Source organism: Lynx rufus, unplaced genomic scaffold (assembly GCF_022079265.1).
Source record: "Lynx rufus isolate CCGP_SWC_20201006 ecotype Redwood Valley unplaced genomic scaffold, mLynRuf1.p SCAF_1, whole genome shotgun sequence".
NCBI lineage: Eukaryota > Metazoa > Chordata > Mammalia > Carnivora > Felidae > Lynx > Lynx rufus.
In genome coordinates, this window is record NW_025814823.1 from 143,272,824 (window position 1) to 143,296,301 (window position 23,478).

The 23,478-nt window shown below is 38.0% G+C and overlaps 1 protein-coding gene across 1 annotated transcript in view; it reads left to right on the top strand.

Moving 5' to 3' along the window:
• JMY (junction mediating and regulatory protein, p53 cofactor) overlaps positions 1-23,478 on the top strand; it is a 106,952-nt gene that overhangs the window by 50,342 nt on the left and 33,132 nt on the right. The window contains exons 3-4 of the mRNA XM_047088439.1: positions 9,416-9,566; positions 18,086-18,255. Coding sequence (XP_046944395.1) covers positions 9,416-9,566; positions 18,086-18,255 — 321 coding nt within the window. The remainder of the gene's footprint in view (positions 1-9,415; positions 9,567-18,085; positions 18,256-23,478) is intronic.

Genomic DNA, 23,478 nt, shown 5'->3' on the forward strand with positions numbered 1-23,478 from the left:
GAGTGTATAATGCGTTTATATGTTTTTATGTTTAAAATTATAATAGTTATGTATTATATTAAATATACTGTAATATAGTTTTAGTTGTATTTACATAAATGGCAATTAATATAGACTTTTCAGTAATTCTCTTATGCCACAAAGCATCTAGAACATATTCATGAAACATACTCTATAAATAGGATTTGGGGTGCCAGTGTGGCTCAGTTGGTTAAGCGTCCGACTTTGGTTCCGGTCATAATCTCACAGTTCAAGAGTTTGAGCCCCACATCGCGCTCTGTGCTGAAAGTGCAGTGCCTGCTTGGAATTGCCATTCTGTCTCTCTCCTCCTTTCTGCCCTTTCCTAGCTCTCACCCTCTTTCTCTTTCAAAATGGATAAAGTTAAAAACATTGGTTCTGAAAACTACAACCCCAGACTAGTTGCATCAGTATCACCTGGAACCTTGTTACAAATACAGTTTTCTGTCCTTAGGTCAGATCTCTACTGAAACTCCACTGAGGGGCTCAGCAATCTTTAACAAGCCTTCCAGGTGTTTATGATATGTACTGAAGTTTGGGAACCATAAGTTTAAAAGAACTTTAAACAGCTAAGGGAAGGAACACACTGAACTCAAAGTTAAAATCTCTCTGGGCCTTAGTTTTTCTGCATCTGCAGAGTGAGATTCAATCTAGATGATTCTATATAGATGTTTAAACCATGCATAATAATGAGTCAGGGTCAGTTACTGATTGGCCTATTGTCTTTGTGAGTTAGCTAAAAGCACTTCAAACACATTGGCCAACTTTTATTTTTATATATTTTTTAATGTTTATGTTTGACAGCACCAGTGCACATGAGCAGGGGTGGGGGAGGGGCAGAGAGACACAGACTCTGAAGCAGGCTCTAGGCTCCTAGCTGTGAGCTGTCAGCACAGAGCCTGACGGCAGGGCTTGAACTCATGAGTAGTAAGATCATGACTTGAGCTAAAGTCAAATCCTCAACCAACTGAGCCACCCAGGCACCCCTTGGCCAGCTTACTTTTCATACTTGCTGAAAGTAAATAAACTAGGATCTTGAAGGCATCCTGCATGCTTCTCTCCCCTTTGTAGCCAGGCACTTTGTTTTGCCAATTGTCTCCTACGTGTATCTTAAATGTGCTCTTCCTCCCTTTCCTTTCCCCCAGGACCAAGCAAATCTGTAGGTGTCTTCATGTAAAATAGATACACATTCCCCAGCCCATATTCTAGCAGACAAGTTAGAAAAGGGCCCTCTTCTGGGCATATGCAGCAGTATATGGCTTGGCAAAAAGATGCACTAAATTTGAGTCACCACTCTGTGCCCCCTTGACTGGGTGCTTTGCGCAGGGTTCAGTTTTTACACTATTGGACAACTATATACTGTAAGCATGCCAACTGTGAACTATATAGTGCCATCAATGTGCATTAGGGTACTTATCTCTTACCTGAGCTACTTTCTCTTTCTCTTCTTTGCTTTTAATTTTCTCACCTTAAAACTATCATTTCATGCTTGTCCCTGAGAATGTTACATTTAGTATTTACTTTGTATATAAAAATACGTGAGCAGATGCTTCCAAATCTAATCTCATTTGAAAAAGTTTTTTTTTTAATTAAAAAAAAATTTTTTTAGTGCTTTTTTATCTTTGAGAGAGAAAGCAAGAGCAGGGGAGGGGCAGAGAGAAATGGAACCATAGAATCTGAAGCAGGCTCCGAGCTGTCAGCTCAGAGCCTGATGTGGGGCTTGAACCATGAGATCATGCTCTGAGCTGAGGTCGGACCCTTAACCGACTGAGCCACCCAGGTTCCCCTCATTTTGTTAATCTTAGTCACATTCACATGATTCCTGGGCCTGGACAATTTGTGTTAAAGGTACTACTACATCAGTATTTATACAGGTTGATCTTGGCATCTGTTTCATCTGAGAATTGGAGATTTTTTTTTCTTTTCCCCCTCTTCTTGAGTCACTAATCCAGCAGTGGACAAGAATACCACTTAAGTTTCTCATATAAAACCCAGTATCCAAGGAAGTGATGCACTTCATAATAAGTAATTGATACCAAGAAATTTGTATTTATAAATTAGTCTCACTATAGCTACCTAAACTGACGCATACTTTTTTTCCATTTTAAAAACAGGCACTGTTTTCTTTCTAGCTCTGAAATTGAAAATAGAGATGTCATTGTTTTTAACACATGATTCAGCTGACCAATGCCGTACATTTTCAAACTTGCCAAGTTAGGAAAAGAACTTAGTATCCTGGCTTAATGTCTTCAGTACAATAAACTATAATAATACTTTTAAAAAGTCTGCAGCATTAACTACTGAGTTTCAGAAGTCCTTTAAACAGCATTAAAGAAGCATAGTGAACGTGTTTGTGTTGTGTATATTTGAATATACCTGTACAGTGAAGGTAAAGATAATTCAACAAAGCACAAGTTGTCTTCAAATAATTACCACCAGATTTTTAAATTTTTTTTCTCTTTAAAAAGCTGTAATGCAAGTTTCCTCACTTCTGTATGGTATTTAGCAATGCAAGTGAAAAGGATTTCTGTTTAATCTGAGATTTTTAAAATTTGAACACTGTTCTATTTATTAAATTTCTATCCCATAGCTGTGTCTTTAGGGGTTTGATTGGAAAAGTATGCCAGTTATTTCAGCAGAAGGAACTTAATATGAATAATTGTTAACTTGGTATAAAGTTGTTACCCAGATAGTTAAGAATATAACTCTAAAATATGACAGCTAACAGTTGCAAAAACAGCCACTACTCGTGGCTTCGGCACACAGGAAAGAGATGGTAGTTTTAACTTTAGCACGGAGAATGGACTGTGTGGAGTTGAAGTCTGGGGTAGGCAGCATTGCTTGTCAAGTGCTCATGTGTCTGAGCTCAGTGGAGAGACCCATATTTCTAAGAACAGGGTAGGCTGGTGCTGGATGGCCTTAGGGGCCACAAAGTGAGGCTAGTTCTACTAAGGGTGAGAAACTATAAACTGGATTCTGTTAACTGCTTCAGGAAGTAATTGCAGATGCTGGAATGAAGATGTGAGTCAGTGGTGATACTCAGGGGAGTAGCAAACAAGAAAGTCAAGTGATACATGTAGGAAGAAGCATATGTCTTCTCCCTCCTTAAACCCTTTGTATTGACAGGGCTTAAATGTGGTTTACAGAGCCCTAACCCCAGCATCAAAAGGCATAAGGATGAACTTGGGAACTGATAGACAAGAATTTACATACATCTTCAAACTTTTAAAGTTAGAAAAAAAAAAAAACCTAGTAACCTAGCATGGCCTTAGGTACAATAAACCAAGTCCTTTAAAGGGCACAAAGTTTAATCATGTCTTTGAAGAGAATTTCTAGGGGAGCCTGGGTGGCTCAGTTGGTTAATCATCCAACTTCAGGTCAGGCCATGATCTCACAGGTTTGTGAGTTTGAGCCCCATGTCAGGCTCTGTGCTGACAGCTCAAATCCTGGAGCCTTTCGGATTCTGTGTTTCCCTCTCTCTCTACCCTCCCCTGATTGTGCTTGCTCTCTCTCCTTCAAAAATAAACATTAAAATAAACTAAGAAAAAAAAAAAAGAGGGAAAAGGACTTCCAACGTAATGTACTGAGTAAACGTTAAAAATTTGGCTGCAGTATTCAACATATTAAATCTCTATTCCAATCTTGTGAATGTAAATCTTAAGCCTTTTGAGTGTTTAAAAATCAGAAGTAATTGTAACAAAGCACAAACCTTGATGTTTTTGTTGGATATATAACAAGTCTTCTGGTTCCCCCCCTTAAGTTAATTATTTAAATTATTTTTGAGGGAGAGTGTGTGCCCCCATGCCAACGAGGGGGGGGGCGGGGAGGGCAGAGAGAATCTCAGACAGACTCTGTGCTGTCAGCTGAGAGCCCGATGTAGGGCTTGATCCCATGAACTGTGAGATCATGACCTGAGCCAAAATCCAGAGTTGGGTGCTTAACCTACTGAGCTACCCAGGTGCCCCTTTTGGGGGCCTTTTACGTGAGCTAATGTCTAAATATACCACTTACTGCTAAGAATCCCACAGTGGTTTCCTTTAGCCTGTCAAACCACCTATAAACTCCTTTGCCTGACATTTAAATTTAAAGACCCCCTAATAGTGATCACAACCTCCTTCACTATTCATATCTCCCATTATTTTTATCTATTTTACCTAAACTGCAACCATGCTGGACTGTCTGTGACCATACACTGAACTTAAACTGCCTCTAGGCTTCTGCTGAGATTAATTCTTGCCTCCAGTAGGCCTTTTGGGTGGTTCTCTTTCTGTATATATATTCCATATGTATCTCTCAAAATCATACCCCTCTTTCAAAAAGCCCTCTGTAGTTTTGAACCTCAGTAAAGTATATCCTGATCTAAACAGCTAAATGAGTTCTCTTCCTCCAAACCTTTGATTTTTCTTAAAGGTCTTAAATACCTTTATTCTTTTTCAGAGACATCCTTCACCATTTTTAATACTTGGATAAAATTCTACTTATTTGTTAAGAATTTACTTATCATTCCCTTTAGAAATTTTGTTCCCAGACTCAGTACTGCACCCTGCACAGCTGGTGCTTGCCATGGTATCTTAGGTATACTTGATCATGATATTTTTTCATACTCTGTTGTAATTCTTTATTGCGGTTCCTCTGTCTTCAACTAGGCTGAATACATATTGCTGTCCCTAGTGTCTGGTACGATGCTGGCACTGGGAAAACAGCATGTCATCATTTTGAACAAATAATTGAATGTTAAGTGATCTCCCACTTAATAAATAGCAGACCTAGGTCTGCTAATTTGAAGACAGATCTCTGCATCACAGATATCTTTGCTTACCCCACCCTCCAATTAGATTGTTCAGTTTCTTAGGAGGAGATTGTGTGCCTCACAGTATTTCCCCTGAAGCACCCAGTACAGTGGGTTCTTTATTCAAGTTAGATAATTGAATGAATCCAAATATTAGCCATAGTAAAGTCTAAAAAAAGAAAAACAAAAAACAACCATATCCAGTAGTATCATATATGTTTAACTTTAGCAGTATGTGATTGGAGATAGAGTAATCATTTTCTGCGAGTTTAAAAAATCGAGTCCAGGTGAGTAGGGAATCCAGTATCAATCTAAACTTTTGCTACTGAGTCTTTACTTGGCACTATTTTTGTAGTTCCAGAAATGGAGCTCACAAAATTCTGTTTTCCAACTATTAAGGAAGACATTTAGGTTCTGATCATATCTCCACTTCCCCTCCCTCCTACACACACTAGAAAAAAGAGGTAAGTCTTAGAATTTTGCCTCTTGCTGGTCCTCATATATGAAAACAGGAGCTCATTGTTTGCTTGGCCAGAAGTAGGAAACCTCTGGGATACAAACCTTCAGCTTGTCTAGTTGGTATGGTTTTTTTTTTTTAATTTTTTTTTCAACGTTTTTTATTTATTTTTGGGACAGAGAGAGACAGAGCATGAACGGGGGAGGGGCAGAGAGAGAGGGAGACACAGAATCGGAAACAGGCTCCAGGCTCCGAGCCATCAGCCCAGAGCCTGACGCGGGGCTCGAACTCGCCGACCGCGAGATCGTGACCTGGCTGAAGTCGGATGCTTAACCGACTGCGCCACCCAGGCGCCCCTAGTTGGTATGGTTTTGAACCCAAGAAGAGATAAAGCATTTTTTTTAGTTTATGATTGTAAAAGCAACACAGATACAATAAAGATTTGGAAAGTACAAATTCTAAACAGGAAGAAAAATAGTCACCCATAATCAGACAAAAGATATCAGTAATACATTCTACATATTTTGTCTTTTTTTTCTGGACATTATTTTATGTAGTTGAAATTATGTCTGATTTGATTTGTCTTAATATTAAAACATTCATTTTCCTTTATTAAAAACTTCATAAGCATTTTTGTACATAATTGTGTTTTATAGGTGTATCATAAGTAACATTCTCTATTATTAGATATTTGGAACACATTTTTTTATTTTGAACAGCACTGCAATTAACATTTTTGGTTATTATTCTTTGAAGACATTTTCTTAAATAGGTAAGAAAATGGTATTTTAAAAAATACTGTCCATGAGTATGGTATCATAAAACACTTCCCAGAAAAGTTTTTCATGAGCTTATAGTTCTACCAGCAGTATGTGAGTTTCTGCCTGTTTCACCATGACCACACTAACCCTGGCTACTTTTTAAAAAATATTTACTTACTGAGTCTTTCTAAATCCTACTATCTAAAAGCAGCCAAGTTGTATCTTCTCTCCTCCCCTCTCCTGTACCAACCTATTTTCTGGATTCTTTCTTCACAGGGGAAAATTGAGGTAATCAAACAGGAGTTCCTCCTCATCCTTCTACCAAATCCGAAACCCGCCTTCCTTTATGTCTATGGAGGAACTACCCCTACATTTACCAAGAGCAAATCACTACACCAGTACTCGGAATCCTGTCCTTTCCCATGTTCTATAATTAGCCCCATTTCCCCCCTGGTATCTTTGTTTTTCCTCTGCTGGATATTTGTTGTCACTACTCATCCGTGATCTCTCATTAGAGAAAACAAAAAGCAAAGGGTCTACCCTTAAGCTTTTACTTCTTCTAGCACCACCCTTTTTTCCGTTTACTCAGACAAATCAGTCAAAGGAGTATTTATTTATACACACTTCTACATCTCTCTCCTCATCAAAAACAGGTGTAGAGTGAATTTTTAATTTACTCATCCATTTGATTGCCTGGATTGTGCCTGGCATTGTGCTAGTGAAAAGCAAAAAAATTAAAAAACCTAATTACCCCCCCCCCACACACACACAAAATGTATTCTCTGCCCTCATGGAACTTTGAAAGGGGGAAGCAGTTAATATTTAAAGTTCACAGGAGGTGCCTGGGTGGCTCAGTCAGTCAAGCGCCCGACTTCAGCTCAGGTCATGATCTCGCAGATGTGAGTTCGAGCCTCACATTGGGCTCTGTGCTGACAGCTCAGAGGCTGGAGCTTTCTTTAGATTCTGTGTCTCCCTCTCTCTCCGACCCTCCCTGCCTTGCGCTGTGTCCCTCTTTCTCTCAAAGGTAAATAAACATTTAAAAAAATAATAAAAAACAATATTTAAAGCTCATGAAATCATATAAAGTATGATTATGGTAAATGCTATGAAAGAAAGAAAGTTAAATGTGTTGCACTGAAAAGGTTATAATGGGGGGAGTCAGGGAAGAGTTCATGAACTAGTAACTTTATGTCCAGAACTGAGATCTGAGGATGTGATGGGAGTTAATAGGCAAAGGATGTTTGTCTATACTTCAGAACCGATGTTGCTAAGTTCAGTGATCTTAATGCTGTTAGATCTGGGATACTAGTTGTCACCCTACTTGACCCCCAAGTGGTGCTGCACAAGGTTAATTTCTGTTATGTGAGTCCATACTTTTCCTGGTGTCCCCACTTCCTCTGGCTTGGTTTCTGTATGTTGTTCCCCCAGTTTCACAATGTTGGAATTCCTTAGGGCTCCATCATGAGCCTTTTTCTCCTGACTTCATTAGATAACCTCATTCACTCTCATGGCTATAAATATCATCTGTCAAATTTATATTTCTAGCCATGACCTTTGCAAAATCAAACTTAACATATGTAAAATCAAATGCTTGATCTGCTCTCCTTTGAAACCAGCCAGTCCTCCATTGTTCACTTTTTGAGGAAGTGGCAGTTCCACATGAAAATTTTTTCCCCTGGTCATTCTTGATCCCTCCTTGTGGCTTGCCATTGTCCATTCATAACACTGCTAATACATTACTCAGTGTGTGCTGGGCTCTATATTATGTGCTCTTTCATATATTTCCGCCTCTATTCAAGAGTAAAACCAAATGTTAACCTTCCTGTAGGTTAAATTTCCTGGTGATTAAAATTTTATTTTGGCTTTAGGCTATTCTTTTAATTTGTTTATTGCACCATTTAGAGAATATGGCTTGTATTATGCTACTTCTGAATTTTTTAAACAAATTTTTTGGTGGCTCATGAGAGTTGATTAGTTTTTCAGAATTGTGCCAGGGATGAGTTTATATCTTTGTCTGTTTTTTTCATCATCCTAGTAAGGTGTTAATTTCTCATTTAATTTTTTTAAGTTTATTTTGAAAGGGGGTGGTGCAGGGAGAGAAAGAGAGTCCCAAGCAGAATCCGCTCGGTCAGCGCAGAGCCCACTGTGGGGCTCGAACCCACAAACTGTAAGATAGGACCTGAGCCAAAGTTGGACGCTTAACCAACGGAGCTACCGAGATGACCCTCACTGCCCCCCCCCCCCAATTTAATTTTTTAAACGGTCTTTTTTCACTGTATGATAAAGCAGGATGGAGAGCACTGTCACTTGTGTGATTTTACTTTAGTGCTCATCTGGTACCTCCCTGTCCGTAATTCGATTTTCAACTCTTCTTTGTCTTTTTGTTTTAGTTGTAACTCTTGCAAGCAGTAGTGAATTTTTGTCTATTGCTTCTGACCAGAGATTGTTAGTAGATAGATGGACTGATTTTTTATTTATTATCAGTCTTAACAAGTTGAGTTTTCAATTATTTTATTTATTTATATCAGTTATAAGTATTTTGGTGGCACAAATAATTCTTTAAAATTTTTTAGCATTTATTCACCTTAGAGAGAGAGAGAGAGAGAGAAAGAGAGAGAGACTATGAATGGGGCAGGGGGAGAGAGAGAGAGAGAGAGAGAGACAGACAGACAGACACACACACACACACACACACACACAGAATCCGAAGCAGGCTCCAGTCTCTGAGCTGTCATCACAGAGCCCAACACAGGGCTTGAACCCATGAACTGTGAGATCATGACCTGAGCCGAAGTTGGCCGCTTAACGGACTGAGCCACCCAGGCACCCCTAGAGGCACAAATAATTCTTAACCTGAAAATGCAACTATCATAAAGGAGGTAATACATTTCTTGTTATCTCAGCACCCAAAAATAACATCTTAACATTTGCTGTATGTCCTTTGCTTATATTTGGAGGAGGGGAAGGATGAAAAAGAAGATAAAGAGGAATGGGAAACAAATTTCTGTATTAAATATCTTTAGGGGCACCTGGGTGGGTCAGTCTGTTAAGCTTCCGACTCTTGGTTTCAGCTCAGGTCATGATCTCGTGGTTTGTGGGTTAAGCTCTGCACCAGGCTCTGTGGTGACAGTGCAGAGCCTGCTTGGGATTCTTTCTCTGTTCCTCCCCTGCTCTCACTGTCTCTCAAAATAAATAAACATTGAAAAAAATATGTCTTTAACATAATGGGTTAATTGTTTTGTAAATTAATAGCTTATACTCTAGAGCAAGAAAATACAAGCATTCTTTGTTTTGGCACCAGGCACAATGCCTGATGTCTAAATATTCACTAAATGTTTAAGGAGTGAATAAAGAAATAGACTTCGTAATTTTTCTTTTTTTCCTCTAAAGATTTCTATGGAGAATGACTATCTGGGTCCCCGAAGAATTGAAAGTCTACAAAAAGAAGATGCTGATTGGCAGCGAAAAGCTCATATGGCTGTTTTGTCTATTCAGGATCTTACTGTCAAATATTTTGAAATAACAGCTAAAGCACAAAAAGGTGAGTTTCCTAGTAAAGTTATCCTTGTTAGATATTTTTGGAAAGGAGTGGTTTAAATATTTTATGTTTGCAGCAGGTTTGTAGAAAAGTGTATAAAGACCATTCATAGTCTTGCCATTGAAAAAGATTACTATCAAGAAATTAAGGTATATGTTTTCATTCTTTTTGGGGCATGTGTTTACATATACTCCACCTGAAAAAATAGTAATGGGGTATTATTATAGCATAATTCAATTCTGACTAACAAATTACAGACCCCACAGCTTAAAGGCAGAGTTCCCAACAAGACTGCCCCCATTGAAGATACAACTTGGAATTTTAGAGGATTCCCAGGTCATCTGCACTTCTCACCAACTGCTACAAATTTGGGGGTTCATACAGCCTTTTTAGGTTTGATAATTTGTTACAATGACTCACAGAACTCAGGAAAGCACAAAAAATTACTATTTTTAAAGGATACAAATCAAGACAAGCCAAATGAAGAGATACATAGGGCAAGGTCTGTCAAGGTCCATTTCTTCCCGCTTCCTTCCACGGGGCCACAGAAATCCTTCAATAGCTGTTTAAAACCACTGCTATTTGCTGTTTTAATTTTTTACCTGACGTTAACACAGTTTAGCTTTTAGGTTATTCCTTCAGCAAATCCACACTTGCTTAAAAGGTTTATTTGAAGCAGCTTATTCCTTCAGAATGCCACTGTGCCAAAGGAGAATGCTTTCCTTGGTTTTTCAGAATCATTTGACATTGTCACTAACACACATACACAAAATAGTTTGCTAGGTGAAAAATAGTATTGTGTTTTTAAATTTTGCATTTCCTTGATTATTACTAAGTTGATCTTTTTTGTTTTCATGTAATAAATGGTATTTTCATATCCTTTATTTCCAGTTAGTCATACATTTGCTTATTTTTGTATGCTGTTTTTTTCTATTGATGAATAAGAGGTTCTTATATTCATTGATATTTTCATTTATGTTATATGTTAACTCAAAAGACATCTGTTATGAGTATTCCTAAATTTTAACTTTTTGTATACAAATTATATTTGTAAACACCACCAGCTTTTATTTATTTTATTTATAATTATTTTTAACATTCATTTATTTTTGAGAGACAGGGCATGAGTGGGGGATGGGCAGAAAGAGAGGGAGACACGTAATCTGAAGCAGGCTCCAGGCTCTGAACCGTCAGCACAGAGCTTGATGCGGGGCTGGAAACCACGAACTGTGAGATCATGACCTGAGCCAAAGTAGGATGTTTAACTGACTGAGCCACCCAGGTGCCCCTATTTTATTTTTTTAATGTTTTTTAAATTTATTTTGAGAGAGAGATTGAGAGAGTACACATGAGTAGAGGAGAGTCAGAGAGAGAGGGAGAGAGAATTCCAAGCTGGCTCTGCGCAGGGCTCCATCTCACAAACCATGAGATCATGGCCTGAACCGAAATCAAGGCTTGGATGCTTAACTGACTGAGCCACCCAGGCACCCCAAAATTAATGTAATTCTGATAAGAACTGTAATATTGTAGAATTTGACAAGAGGATTTTAATATTAATGAGAAAATGAGAAGAGTAAATGCTTTATTTTTATGTTAATATGATTGAAAAAAATCGTATAGTTTGTATATCTTGCCATTTTATTTACATCTTTTGTTTTCTTCGGGAGAGTTTCATATTTTTTTTTTTTTTTAATTTAGATTCTACACAATTCTCAGTTCACTTCTGGGTGTTTTATTGAAAAAAATTTTTTAATGTTAATTTTTAAGAGAGCAAAAGGGAGAAGGGCAGGGAGAGAGAGAAGGGCACAGAATTTGAAGCAGACTCCAGGCTCTGAGTGAGACACAGGGCTCAAACTCAAAAACTGCAAGATCATGACCTGAGCCCAAGTCGGGTGTTCAACCAACTAAGCCACCCAGGCAGGTGCTCCTTGCCCAAAAAGATAATAAGGGAATATTGCCAACAACTCTGTGCATTCAAATCCAGCAAACCTGATTCAGTGCAACAATTTCTTCTTCTTTTTTTTTAATGTTCATTTATTTTTGAGAGACAGAGTGCCAGCAGGGGAGGGACAGAAAGAGAGGGAGACACAGAATCCAAAGCAGGCTCCAGACTCTGAGCTGTCAGCACAGAGCCCAACACAGGGCTTGAACCCACCAACTGTGAGATCATGACCTGGGCCAAAGTGAGATGGTTAACTGACTGAACCACACAGGACCCGCCCCCACCGTCCAATGCAAAAATTTTTTGTAGGAAGATAAAATTATCAATTCAAGATGAAATCAATAACCTGAATATCCCTATAACTATTAAAGAAATCGGATTTGTAGTTAAAACTTTTGGAAAAAGAATTCTCTAGGCCTAAAGAGGTACACTGGCAAATTTTTACCACATTTGAATAGTAGGACCAGCTTCACACAAGATCTTCCAAAAATACAGAAGAGGAAGGAATACTTCGAATTTATATGACTGAGATCAGCAATATCCTAAATCCTAAACTACATAAAGACAGTATTAAAAAACCCTACAGATCAGCATCCTGCATACATATTGGCAAACTTAAAGTATTGTACAAATTTTTAAAGAAATTAACCTTTGTGACCAAGTAGGATTTTTCTTGATTCAGTATTTGAACATCAATCAATGTAATCCACCAAATTGAAGGTTAAAGCTGTGGTTTTTAACTAGAGATAAATGTATCACAAAAGGACATTTGGCAGTCTCTGGAGACCTTTTTGGTTGTCATAGCTACACAGGGTGTTAACTAGTATCTAGCAGAGGCCATAGATTATGTTAAACATCCTATGTTATACAGGACGGCCCAACCTACCACAAAGAATTTTGTGGCACACAATGTCACAAGTGTTGAGGTTGAGAAGCTTTAGTCTTTTCAAAAAACTTGCATGGTCAGTCATATCAATAGATGCCGAAAAAGCATTTGACAAAATAGAACATCCTGTATGTTGAAAACACTCAGCAAGCTAGGAATAGAAAAGGAACTTCCATAACTCGATAAAAGGCATCTGCAAAAACCGTGTAGCCAACATCACATTTAATGAAGGGCCGAATTGTTTCCCCCATTTTAAAATAGGTACAAAGTCAAGGATGTTTACTCTTAACACCACCCCTGTTCAACATAATATAATATTAGTTGTAATATGGCAAGAAAAATAAAATTGTCCCCATTTTAGTTAATATTGTTTATGTCGAAAACTGTATGGAATCTATTTTTTAAAACTCTTTAAACAAGTGACTTTCTACCAAAACATGTACAGAATTTGAATGCTTACAATTACATAACAGGTCTTTGATTTCTTTATAAGTAAATGGATAGACATGTTGTGTTCACATATTGGAATATCCAACATAGTAATGATCTCCGTTCTCCCCAAAGTGATGTATAGACACCTATAGTACCTATGGAAATACCAACGGGACTTTTTCTTATAAACATAAACCAGCTAATTGTAATGTACATGAAAGGGAATAGAGGAACTGAAATACATAAAGCAGTTTAGGAAAAAAGAAAACCACAAGCAAAATCACATTACCTGACTTTACAAATTATAGAGCTACTGTGGTATGGTATTAATGGAAGAGATAGACATGTATATCAATGGAATAGAATGGAGAATAAGAAATAAATGCACAATACGTGGACATTTACTCTTTGATAAAACAATTCAGTGGGAAACAATAAGTGGTATTGGAACACTTGGCCGTCCACTTGTAGAAACATGAACCTTGACCAAAACCTCACACCTTGTACAAAAATGAACTCAAAATAGATCTAAATGAAAATTGTGAAACTTCCAGAAGAAAACTAAGAGAAAAACTTAGTAACCTAGAGAGTTAGGCAGAGTTTGTAGCAGTGGCACTACAAATACAAACTGTTAAAGTAATTGAGGAGTATGAACCATAAAAGAAAAAATTGATAAAATGAATTTCACCAAAGTTAGAAACTTTTACTCTGGCAGGTACTACCAAGAGAATGAAAAGATAGTATTCGAGAGAAAATATTTGCAAATAACATTTGACAAAGGACTTGTATCCAGACTATATAAAGAACTCTTAAAACTAAACAATAAGAAAACAGTTCAGTTAATAACTGTGGAAAGGACTTGAACAGAGGATAAAGATGGCAAAGAAGCACTTAAAATATGTCCAAGACTATTTGTCATTAGTATAATGCAAATTAAAACCACAGTGAGATACCAATACACACCTATTAGAATGTCTAAAATAAGGGGCGCCTGGGTGGCACAGTCGGTTGAGCGTCCGACTTCAGCCAGGTCACGATCTCGCGGTCCGTGAGTTCAAGCCCCGTGTCAGGCTCTGGGCTGATGGCTCAGAGCCTGGAGCCTGTTTCCGATTCTGTGTCTCCCTGTCTCTCTGCCCCTCCCCCGTTCATGCTCTGTCTCTCTCTGTCCCCCCAAAAAATAAATAAACGTTGAAAAAAAAAAAAGCTTCAAAAAAAAAAAAAAAAAAGAATGTCTAAAATAAAAAATACTGACAATACCAAAAGCAGAAAAGGATGCAGAGTAACAAGAACCCTTCCTTTATTGCTGGTGGTAATGCAAAATTGTACAGGCAATCTGCAAAGTGAATGCAGTTTCTTATATAAGTTAAAGATATGCTTACCATATAACCCAGCAGTCCCACTCCTGAGTATTTAACTTAGAGCATTAAGATAATTATAAAAACTAAAATTTTAATTTTACAAAATTAAGAGAACAGTACATTAAAACGTTAATGGTAGTTCCTTTAAATATTTAAAGATGTCATTTCCTACTGTAAACTATATGAAATAGTTGTATGTATATGATTTGGCTTGGAGTCTGCTTTCTAGATGCACTTTTTAATATTTAAAAAAAGTTTGCATTATGCTAAAAATATATAATCATTACAGAAAATTTAGAATATGAGAGGGGAACCCCCCCCCCACATCTGTAATCCTGCTGCCTCTGCAGCCACTTTGTGTGCCTATCAGTTTTTTAATATATGGTTTGTTACATAATTGCAATGATTATATGTTCTCATATATGGCCTATAGTTTGTGGGTTCTGGTTCTTTACAGTTTTGATGATTGTTCTTTATACTGTGCTTCTCCAGTTTTAATCAGAACATTTTTTACATATGATTAACATCATTCTAGGATTTCAAATAATTCATCACAGTCACTGTAGCCTTCTTTATACCTCAATTCTGGTGACTTTATCCTAGCAGGAAGCCCTTGAACCTAAACACATATTTGCTTGGACTTTTAATTTTCCTTTCATGAGTGTGTTTCCTTTCCCCTGTTAGAGAAACGAAGTGAAGATCTCTCTTTGGCTTTATGCTGCTGAGAGTAAAAGTCCTCCTTTGTTTCCAAAAAGAAGGTTAACTTTCTAATTTCTCTTTTTAGAGGAAGAGTAAAACAGCCCCTTCTTTTCTTTCTTATACAGAGCCACATGTAACCTAATTTTGATATATTCTTGCTTAGCTTTTTTTTTAGTTTTTTTTTTTACGTTTGTTTATTTTTGAGAGAGTGAGACAGTGCACGACTGGGGGAGGGGTAGAGAGAGAAGGAGACCGAATCCGAAGCAGGTTCCAGGCTCTGTGCTGTCATCACGGAGTCCGACGTGGGGCTCGAACCTATGAACTGAGAGATCATGACCTGAGCTGAAGTCGGACGTTCAATTGACTGAGCCACCCAGGCACCCCAAGCTTTTTGTTTAATGTTTATTTTTCTGAGAGAGAGATAGTGCAGAAGTAGGGGAGGGGCAGAGGGAGAGGGAGACACAGAATCCAAAACAGGCTCCAGGCTCTGAGCTGTCTGCACAGAGCCTGATGGTGGGGTTTGAACTCATGAACTGTGAGATCATGACCTGAGCCAAAGTCGGATGCTTAACTGACTGAGCCACCCAGGCACCCCAATTTCTGCTCAGCTTTTAAAAACATCTTAAATTGGCTCATTCCTGACAAGTATACATGTTAGCACATTAAACTTTTTTTTTCTTACAGATTTAACATGATACTTTGTGAATACCAGAACTGCATTGCCTTCAGAGCCTTTTTTTTTTTTTTACATTGACTGATCTTCGTAGACCATTATAATAGAGTTGTTATTCTGATAATGTAAATGGTCTTCTTAGCAAGAATCTTTATTCTTGTCATCATAGGGAGAGAAGAATCTGTTGTAGAGATATCCTATACTGTTCTAGGGGTATTGCAAACATCGTACACTCACAATTTTCTTTATTACTGTCATATTTCTGAGCTGTTGGAGAATAATTCTAAATGAAGTGAGTTAACAGTGAGATGTAAGACTATGTTCTAGTCAAGGTATTAGAAGACTAAGTTATTGACTAGCTGTTGTGGTAGGTAAAACATGAGACTGAATTAGGACAGGGAGCTACCCCTCAGACTAAAGTAGGGAGGAAGTGATGGTGCCATGTGAAGTGGAAGAGACATTTAAGTAACTGTCATTCTCTCAATTCCCACAAAGGCTTTTAGACTTAGGTACGATATTTCCTTTTCTAACTCAATGGAATTGAACCCAAGAACAATTAAGTTTCTTGCCAAAAGTTATGTGTCAGTTATAGGTAGAATTGGGAATTTAACTCAAAATTACTTCTCTTCAGGGGCGCCTGGGTGGCGCAGTCGGTTAAGCGTCCGACTTCAGCCAGGTCACGATCTCGCGGTCTGTGAGTTCGAGCCCCGTGTCAGGCTCTGGGCTGATGGCTCAGAGCCTGGAGCCTGTTTCCGATTCTGTGTCTCCCTCTCTCTCTGCCCCTCCCCCGTTCATGCTCTGTCTGTCTCTGTCCCCAAAAAAATAAACGTTGGAAAAAAAAAATGTTTAAAAAAAAAAATTACTTCACTTCAAATCCTTTTTCCTCCCTACATTGTACTACTGTATTGATCTTATAGTTGCAGAAATATTAAAATACAGTTTTAAAAGATGGGCAGAAATTTAAAATTGCAGAATCATTTGTTCAGCCAACATGAATAGATTTTACTTGTTCGCCTAAAACTGAGATTCAGAGCAAAGTTATGCACTAAAAAATTAACCCTTTTGTGTTAGCACTCGAAGGCCACAGGAAAACAGAAATCAAAATAATTGATTTAACTATATTCAGAGGAGATTATAAGTCAGCAAAATTTCTTATCTAATAGGAACTCAAAAGATAGTTTTTAATTGTAAATTGATAAAGAGCAGTATTTTTTTTTTTTTTTATTGAAATAACCACCAGAAACAATTAAAAGCATTGGGCATTGAGACTAGGGGGTAGGGAAGAGCTGAGCCTGAGAAACTGCTCTTGTTAGTTATAACCCTGCCTGTAAAGTTTTAAGTTTTACGTATGTACTTGTGTTACTGGAAAAAACATTTTTTTAAGATTTCATAAAACTCTGAGGCAAAGATTACTGAGATATACTTCCTTGCACAAGATGGTTAGGACACAGTGGTAGTACAAAATTAATTATCATTTACCTCTGGACATATAAAAGATACTACTAATCAGTGTGTACTGACTTAAAGATGATGTTCAGTACTAATGACATTGCCTACCTCTTTTATAACGAGTGTATCTCTGACCTGTTAAAGTGGGTGGGCATAAGGATGGTTTTATTGCGTAAGGACCCAGGATAAGCCACTACTGTACTATATTATTAGTGATAAACTTCTTTAACTAGAAGATACTAGCTGTTTGATGTCAAGAAGTATCTCTTGACATAGGGCTCTGTTGTTGTAAATAAAAAGTTCTTTTTTCTTTTTGGGGGAGGTGGAAGATGAAACTAGATGTTTTCTTTGAGTCTTGATTGTGCCGTTCCAGCTCTAACCTCTGAGTAAGCTCCCTGATAACATCTAGGATTTGTTTTTTGCTCCATCAGATCATTGTATTTTTGGAGGACTCAGAATGATCAAATTTAACACATGGATTTAAATAAATAATCTTAAATAGTTATGACTGATTTCAATTAGCATACCCAGGAAAAAGTATAAACCTTTGTAGAATAAAGTATAAAAACTTAGAATTTAATGACACTAAGCATATGGAAGAATATTCTTAAAAGTTTGAAAATCAGGGTCCCCGAGTGGCACATTGGGTTAAGCGTCCGACTCTTGATTTCTGCTCAGGTCATTATCTCAACAGTTCATGGGATTGAGCCCCATACCCAGCTCCCTGCTGACAGTGCAGCACCTGCTTGGGATTAATATTCTCTCCTCTTCTCTCCGCCCCCCCCACTTTCCCCTGCTTTTGTGTGCTTACTCTCTCTCAAAATACATATTTTCAACAAAAGTCTTAAAATCTGACAAATCAGTTTTATCTTCAGAAATTTCTGAGGATGATTATTTAGATTTCTTAGTGATGATTTTAGAATCTAAGATACAGTTGAGTTGTGTTTTAGAGCCGCTATATAGGAAACCTAAGGGAGTAGGATTTGTATGTTTAAGTGTGTGGTTAGTGAAATCTGAAACTTTCAAATTGTTTAGTATCAAGTTGTCTTATGTCTTAATGTCTCTTTAAAAAATTATTAATAGCTGTGTACGATCGAATGCGAGCAGATCAGAAGAAATTTGGTAAAGCATCGTGGGCAGCAGCTGCAGAACGAATGGAAAAGCTCCAGTATGCTGTTTCTAAGGAGACTTTGCAGATGATGAGAGCAAAAGAGATCTGTTTGGAACAGAGGAAACATGCACTAAAAGAAGAGGTAAGAAAAACCATCAGAAAAATATATAATATGTGAAGATAAGATTTGCTGTTTCATTTTTGTATTTGTACAGGACTGGCATTTTCTGACTCTGTAGGCAGTTAATTTTGCAGTGTTTCCATGAGATGATACTCAAGATGGGGGCCTCTGATTTGAGTTGGCCACTAGTAAGAGACGTATAAGGTATTCTCATAAGCATCGCAATGTGACTGTAGGCAGCAGTACACTATTTAAAAAGTTGACATTAGAATTTCATTGTTGTCTTTTAAATGTTTTGTACTGTAAGGTTCAAAGGTCTGACAGTTATTTTTTAAAATCTTCTAAAAAGGTTTGTTTGTTTAGAGAGACAGAGACCTTGCAACTGGGGTAGGAGAGAGATGGAGACGAACCCAAGCAGGCTTGGTGCTGCCAACACACAGCCTGACATGGGGGGTTGAACTCGTGAAACCGTGAGATTGTGACCTGAGGTAAAACCAAGAGTCGGATGCTTAACCGCCACCAGACACCCCTTAAAGCTCTGACAATTATTTAAAAAGTTGCACTGCCCAGAGCAATAAAGAAAAATCCTAATTCAGAACCATTACCTTTTGGAGTTTCCCATTTTATTACTGAACACAAAACAGGTTCAACAGAGGTCCGTTTTCTTGACTGTACTTAATTTAAGACCTCTTCATGAACCCTCCCCACCCCCCCAAAAAAGACTAGTTTTACAAATCCTTGAAAAGGTTGCTGATAGACATATTTAAAATTTATCTAAATGATCTTTTAAAATTTACTTTTTCATCATTGTCCTGTTCATCAGTGGTTTTAGTATCCTCATACTGTCCAGTGCAATGTGGAATAACCACCCCCCCAGTCTTGCTTGACAATATTGAAACCATTAATTATACTATTTTTTATTACCTCTGAGGCCATTATCTTTAAACACTGTTAAACACTTCATTATTAAATTTGACCAGAACAGATGGCCTTTTTAAAAATTTATTTTTTAATTTACATCCAAGTTAGTTAGCATATAGTGCAATAATGATTTCCAGAACAGATTCCTTAATGCCCCTTACCCATTTAGCCCATACCCCCTCCCACAATCCTCCCAACAACCTTCTGTTCTCCATATTTAAGAGTCTCTTATGTTTTGTCCCCCTCCCTGTTTTTTTTTTTTTTTTCAGCGTTTATTTATTTGTGGGACAGAGAGAGACAGAGCATGAACGGGGGAGGGGCAGAGAGGGAGACACAGAATCGGAAACAGGCTCCAGGCTCTGAGCCATCAGCCCAGAGCCTGACGCGGGGCTCGAACTCACGGACCGCGAGATCGTGACCTGGCTGAAGTCGGACGCTTAACCGACTGTGCCACCCAGGCGCCCCCCCTCCCTGTTTTTATATTATTTTTGTTTCCCTTCCCTTATGTTCATCTGTTTTGTCTCTTAAAGTCCTCATATGAGTGTAGTCATATGATATTTGTCTTTCTCTGACTAATTTCACTTAGCATAATACCCTCCAGTTCCATCCATGTAGTTGCAAATGGCAAGATTTCATTCTTTATGATCGCCGAGTAATACTCCACTGTATATGTATACCACATCTTTATCCATTCATCCATGGATGGACATTTGGGCTCTTTCCATACTTTGGCTCTTGTCGATAGTGCTGCTATAAAACATTGGGGTGCATGTGTCCCTTCGAAACAGCATACCTGTATCCCTTGGATAAATACTTAGTGCAATTGCTGGGTTGTAGGGTAGTTCTATTTTTAGTCTTTTGGGGGAACCTGCATACTCTTTTCCAGAGTGGCTGCACCAGCTTGCAGTCCCACCAGCAGTGCAAAAAGAGATCCTCTTAGTCCGCATCCTCACCAACATCTGTTGTTGCTTGAGTTGTTAATGTTAGCCATTCTGACAGGTGTGAGGAAGTATCTCATTGTGGTTTTGATTTGTATTTCCCTGATGATGAGTGATGTTGAGCGTTTTTTCATGTGTTGGTTGGCCATCTGGATGTCTTCTTTGGAGAAGTGTCTATTCATGTCTTTTGCTCATTTCCTCATGGATTATTTGTTTTTTGGGTGTTGAGTTTGATAAGTTCTTTATAGGTTTTGGATACTAACCCTTTATGTGATATGTCATTTGCAAATATCTTCTCCCATTCTGTCGGTTGCCTTTTAGTTTTGCTGTTTGTTTCCTTTGCTGTTGAGAATCTTTTTTATTTTGATGAGGTCCCAGTAGTTCATTTTTGCTTTCATTTCCCTTGCCTCTGGAGACATGTTGAGTAAGAAGTTGCTGCAGCCAAGGTCAGAGGTTTTTACCTGCTCTCTCCTCAGGGATTTTGATGGCTTCCTGTCTTACATTTAGGTTTTTCATCCATGTTGAGTTTATTTTTGTGTACAGTGTAAGAAAGTCCAGGTTCATTCTTCTGAATGTCGCTGTCCAGTTTTCCCAGGACCACTTGCTGAAGAGACTGTCTTTATTCCATTGGATGTTCTTTCCTGCTTGGTCAAAGATTAGTTGGCCATATGTTTGTGGGTCCCTTTCTGGGTTCTCTATTCTGTTCCACTGATCTGAGCGTTTGTTCTTTGCCAGTACCATACTGTCTTGATGATTACAGCTTTGTAGTATAGCTTGAAGTCAGAGATTGTGATGCCTCCTGCTTTGGTTTTCTTTTTCAAGATTGCTTTGGCTATTCGGGGTCTTTTCTGGTTCCTTACAAATTTTAGGATTATTTGTTCTAGCTCTGTGAAGAATGCTGGTCTTATTTTGATAGGTATTGGCATTGAATATGTAGATTGCTTTGGGTAGTATTGACATTTTAACAGTGTTTGTTCTGGATAGGAGCATGGAATATTTTTGCATTTTTTTGTGTGTGTCTTCTTCAATTTCTTTCATAAGCTTTCTTTCATAAGTTTTCAGTGTAAAGACTTTTTACCTCTTTGCTTAGATTTATTCCTAGGTATTTTATGGTTTTTGGTACAATTTTAAATGGGATTAATGCCTTGATTTCTCTTTCTGTTGCTTCATTGTTGGTGTATAGGAATGCAGCCAATTTCTGTGCGTTGATTTTATGTCCTGTCACTTTGCTAAATTCATGGATCAGTTCTAGCAGTTTTTTGGTGGAATATTTTGGGTTTTCCATATACAGTATTAGGTCATCTGCGAAGAGTGAAGTGTGACCTCCTCCTGGCGGATTTGGATGCCTTTTATTTCTTTGTGTTGTCTGATTGCTGAGGCTAATACACTCAATACTATGTTGAATAACAGTGGTGAGAGTGAAGATCCCTGTCTTGTTCCTGGTCTTAGGGGGAAAACTCAGTTTTTCCCCATTATAGACGATATTAGCGGTGGGTCTTATTATTCATATACGGTTTTTATGGTCTCGAGGTATGCTCCTTCTATCCCTTGTTTCTTGAGGGTTCTTATCAAGACAGGATACTGTATTTTGTTAAATGGTTTCTCTGCATCTATTGAGAGGATCATGTGGTTCTTGTTCTTTCTTTTATTGATGTGAATTAATCACATTGATTGTTTTGCTGATACTAAACCAGCCCTGCTGCCCAGGTATAAATCCCACTTGGTTGCGCTTAATATTTTTTTTTAATGTATTGTTGGATCTGGTTGGCTAATATCTTGTTGAGGATTTTTGCATCTGTGTTCATCAGGGACAGATGGCTTCTTATGAAAGGGTATTCAACATGGTCATTTGCTGATAGTTTTCCTAACTATTAGAAGAAGCAAATCTCCTTGTTGTTCATGGGTCACCTGTAGTTTTAAAAATGAATGAAGATTAAAGCTTGTATTAGGGATAAACCTAAGATGGTGTCCTATATGGTATATAATGACATTTCATGGTTTAGGCACAACTGTTCAGTTGGTGCTCTTTTTCTTAATGTTTATTTTGAGAGAGAGCTCAAGCAGGGGAGGGGCAGAGAGAGAAGGAGAGAGAGAATCCCACGTAGGCTCTGCACTGTCAGCAATGTATTGTATCATACATTATGTCATTAAGTCATTTTTGGAAAAACATGAAGTCAGTTTCTTTTCACCAGTAGGCCGTATGTAAAATATATGTATACATATATATATATGTTTTTTTTTTTAATTTTTTAATTTACTTTTGAGAGAAAGAGTACACGAGTGGGTGAGCAGCAGAGAGAGAGGGGTAGGAGGGAACAGAAGATCCCAGGCAGGCTCTGCATTGACAGCAGAGAGCCCCCATGCAGGGCTCAAACTTACGAACTGTGAGATTGTGACCTGAATCGAAGTCCGACACTCAACTGATTGAGCCACTGCATTCATTCTTTAGTAATTCTTTAGTAGTATGTTCTTTAACCTCCACGTTATTTGTGGTCTTTCCAAATTTTTTCTTCTGGTTGACTTCAAGTTCATATCATTGTGGTCTGAAAATATGTGTGGTATTGTCTCAGTCTTTTTGTACTTGTTGAGGGCTTGTTACCCAGTAGGAGATCTTAAAGGATGTTCTTTGTGCCCTCAAAAAGAGCATGTATTCTGCTGCTTTAGAATGAAATGTTCTGAATATATGTTAACTCCATCTGGTCCAGTGTGTTACTCAAAGCCATGGTTTCAGGGCCCCTGGGTGGCTCACTCAGTTAAGCATCCACCTTTGGCTCAGGTCATGATCTCTTGGTTTGTGAGTTTGAGCCCCCCATCAGTCTGTCTGCTGTCAGCACTGAGCCCATTTTGGATCCTCTTTCCTGTTTCTCTGTCCCTCCCCCACTCATTCATATTCATTCATTCTCCCCCCTCTCTCCCTCCCTCCTTCTCCCCCCACCCCCCCAAATAAATAAATCAACTAAAAAAAAAAAAGGCAATTACTTTCATGTTGATTTTCTGCTTAGGTGAACTATCCATTGTTGTACATGGTGTGTTAAAGTCCCATACTGCTTTTGTATTATTATCAATGAATTTCTTTGTTTATTATTAATTTATTTATGTATTTAGGTGTTTCACATTGGGGGCATAAATAGTTACAATCGTTAGATCTTCTTCTTGGATAGACCCCTTAATTAGGATGTACTGCCTCTTTTTCATCTCTTTTAACAGGGTTTGGTTTAAAATCTAGTTTGTCTGATAATAAGTATGGCTACTCTGGCTTTTTATGTGCATTAGCATGCTAGATAGTTCTCTATCCCTTCACTTTCAATCTTCTGGTGTCTTTAGGTCTAAAATGAGTCTCTTACAGGCAGCATATAGATGTGTCTTGTTTTTATTTATCCATTCT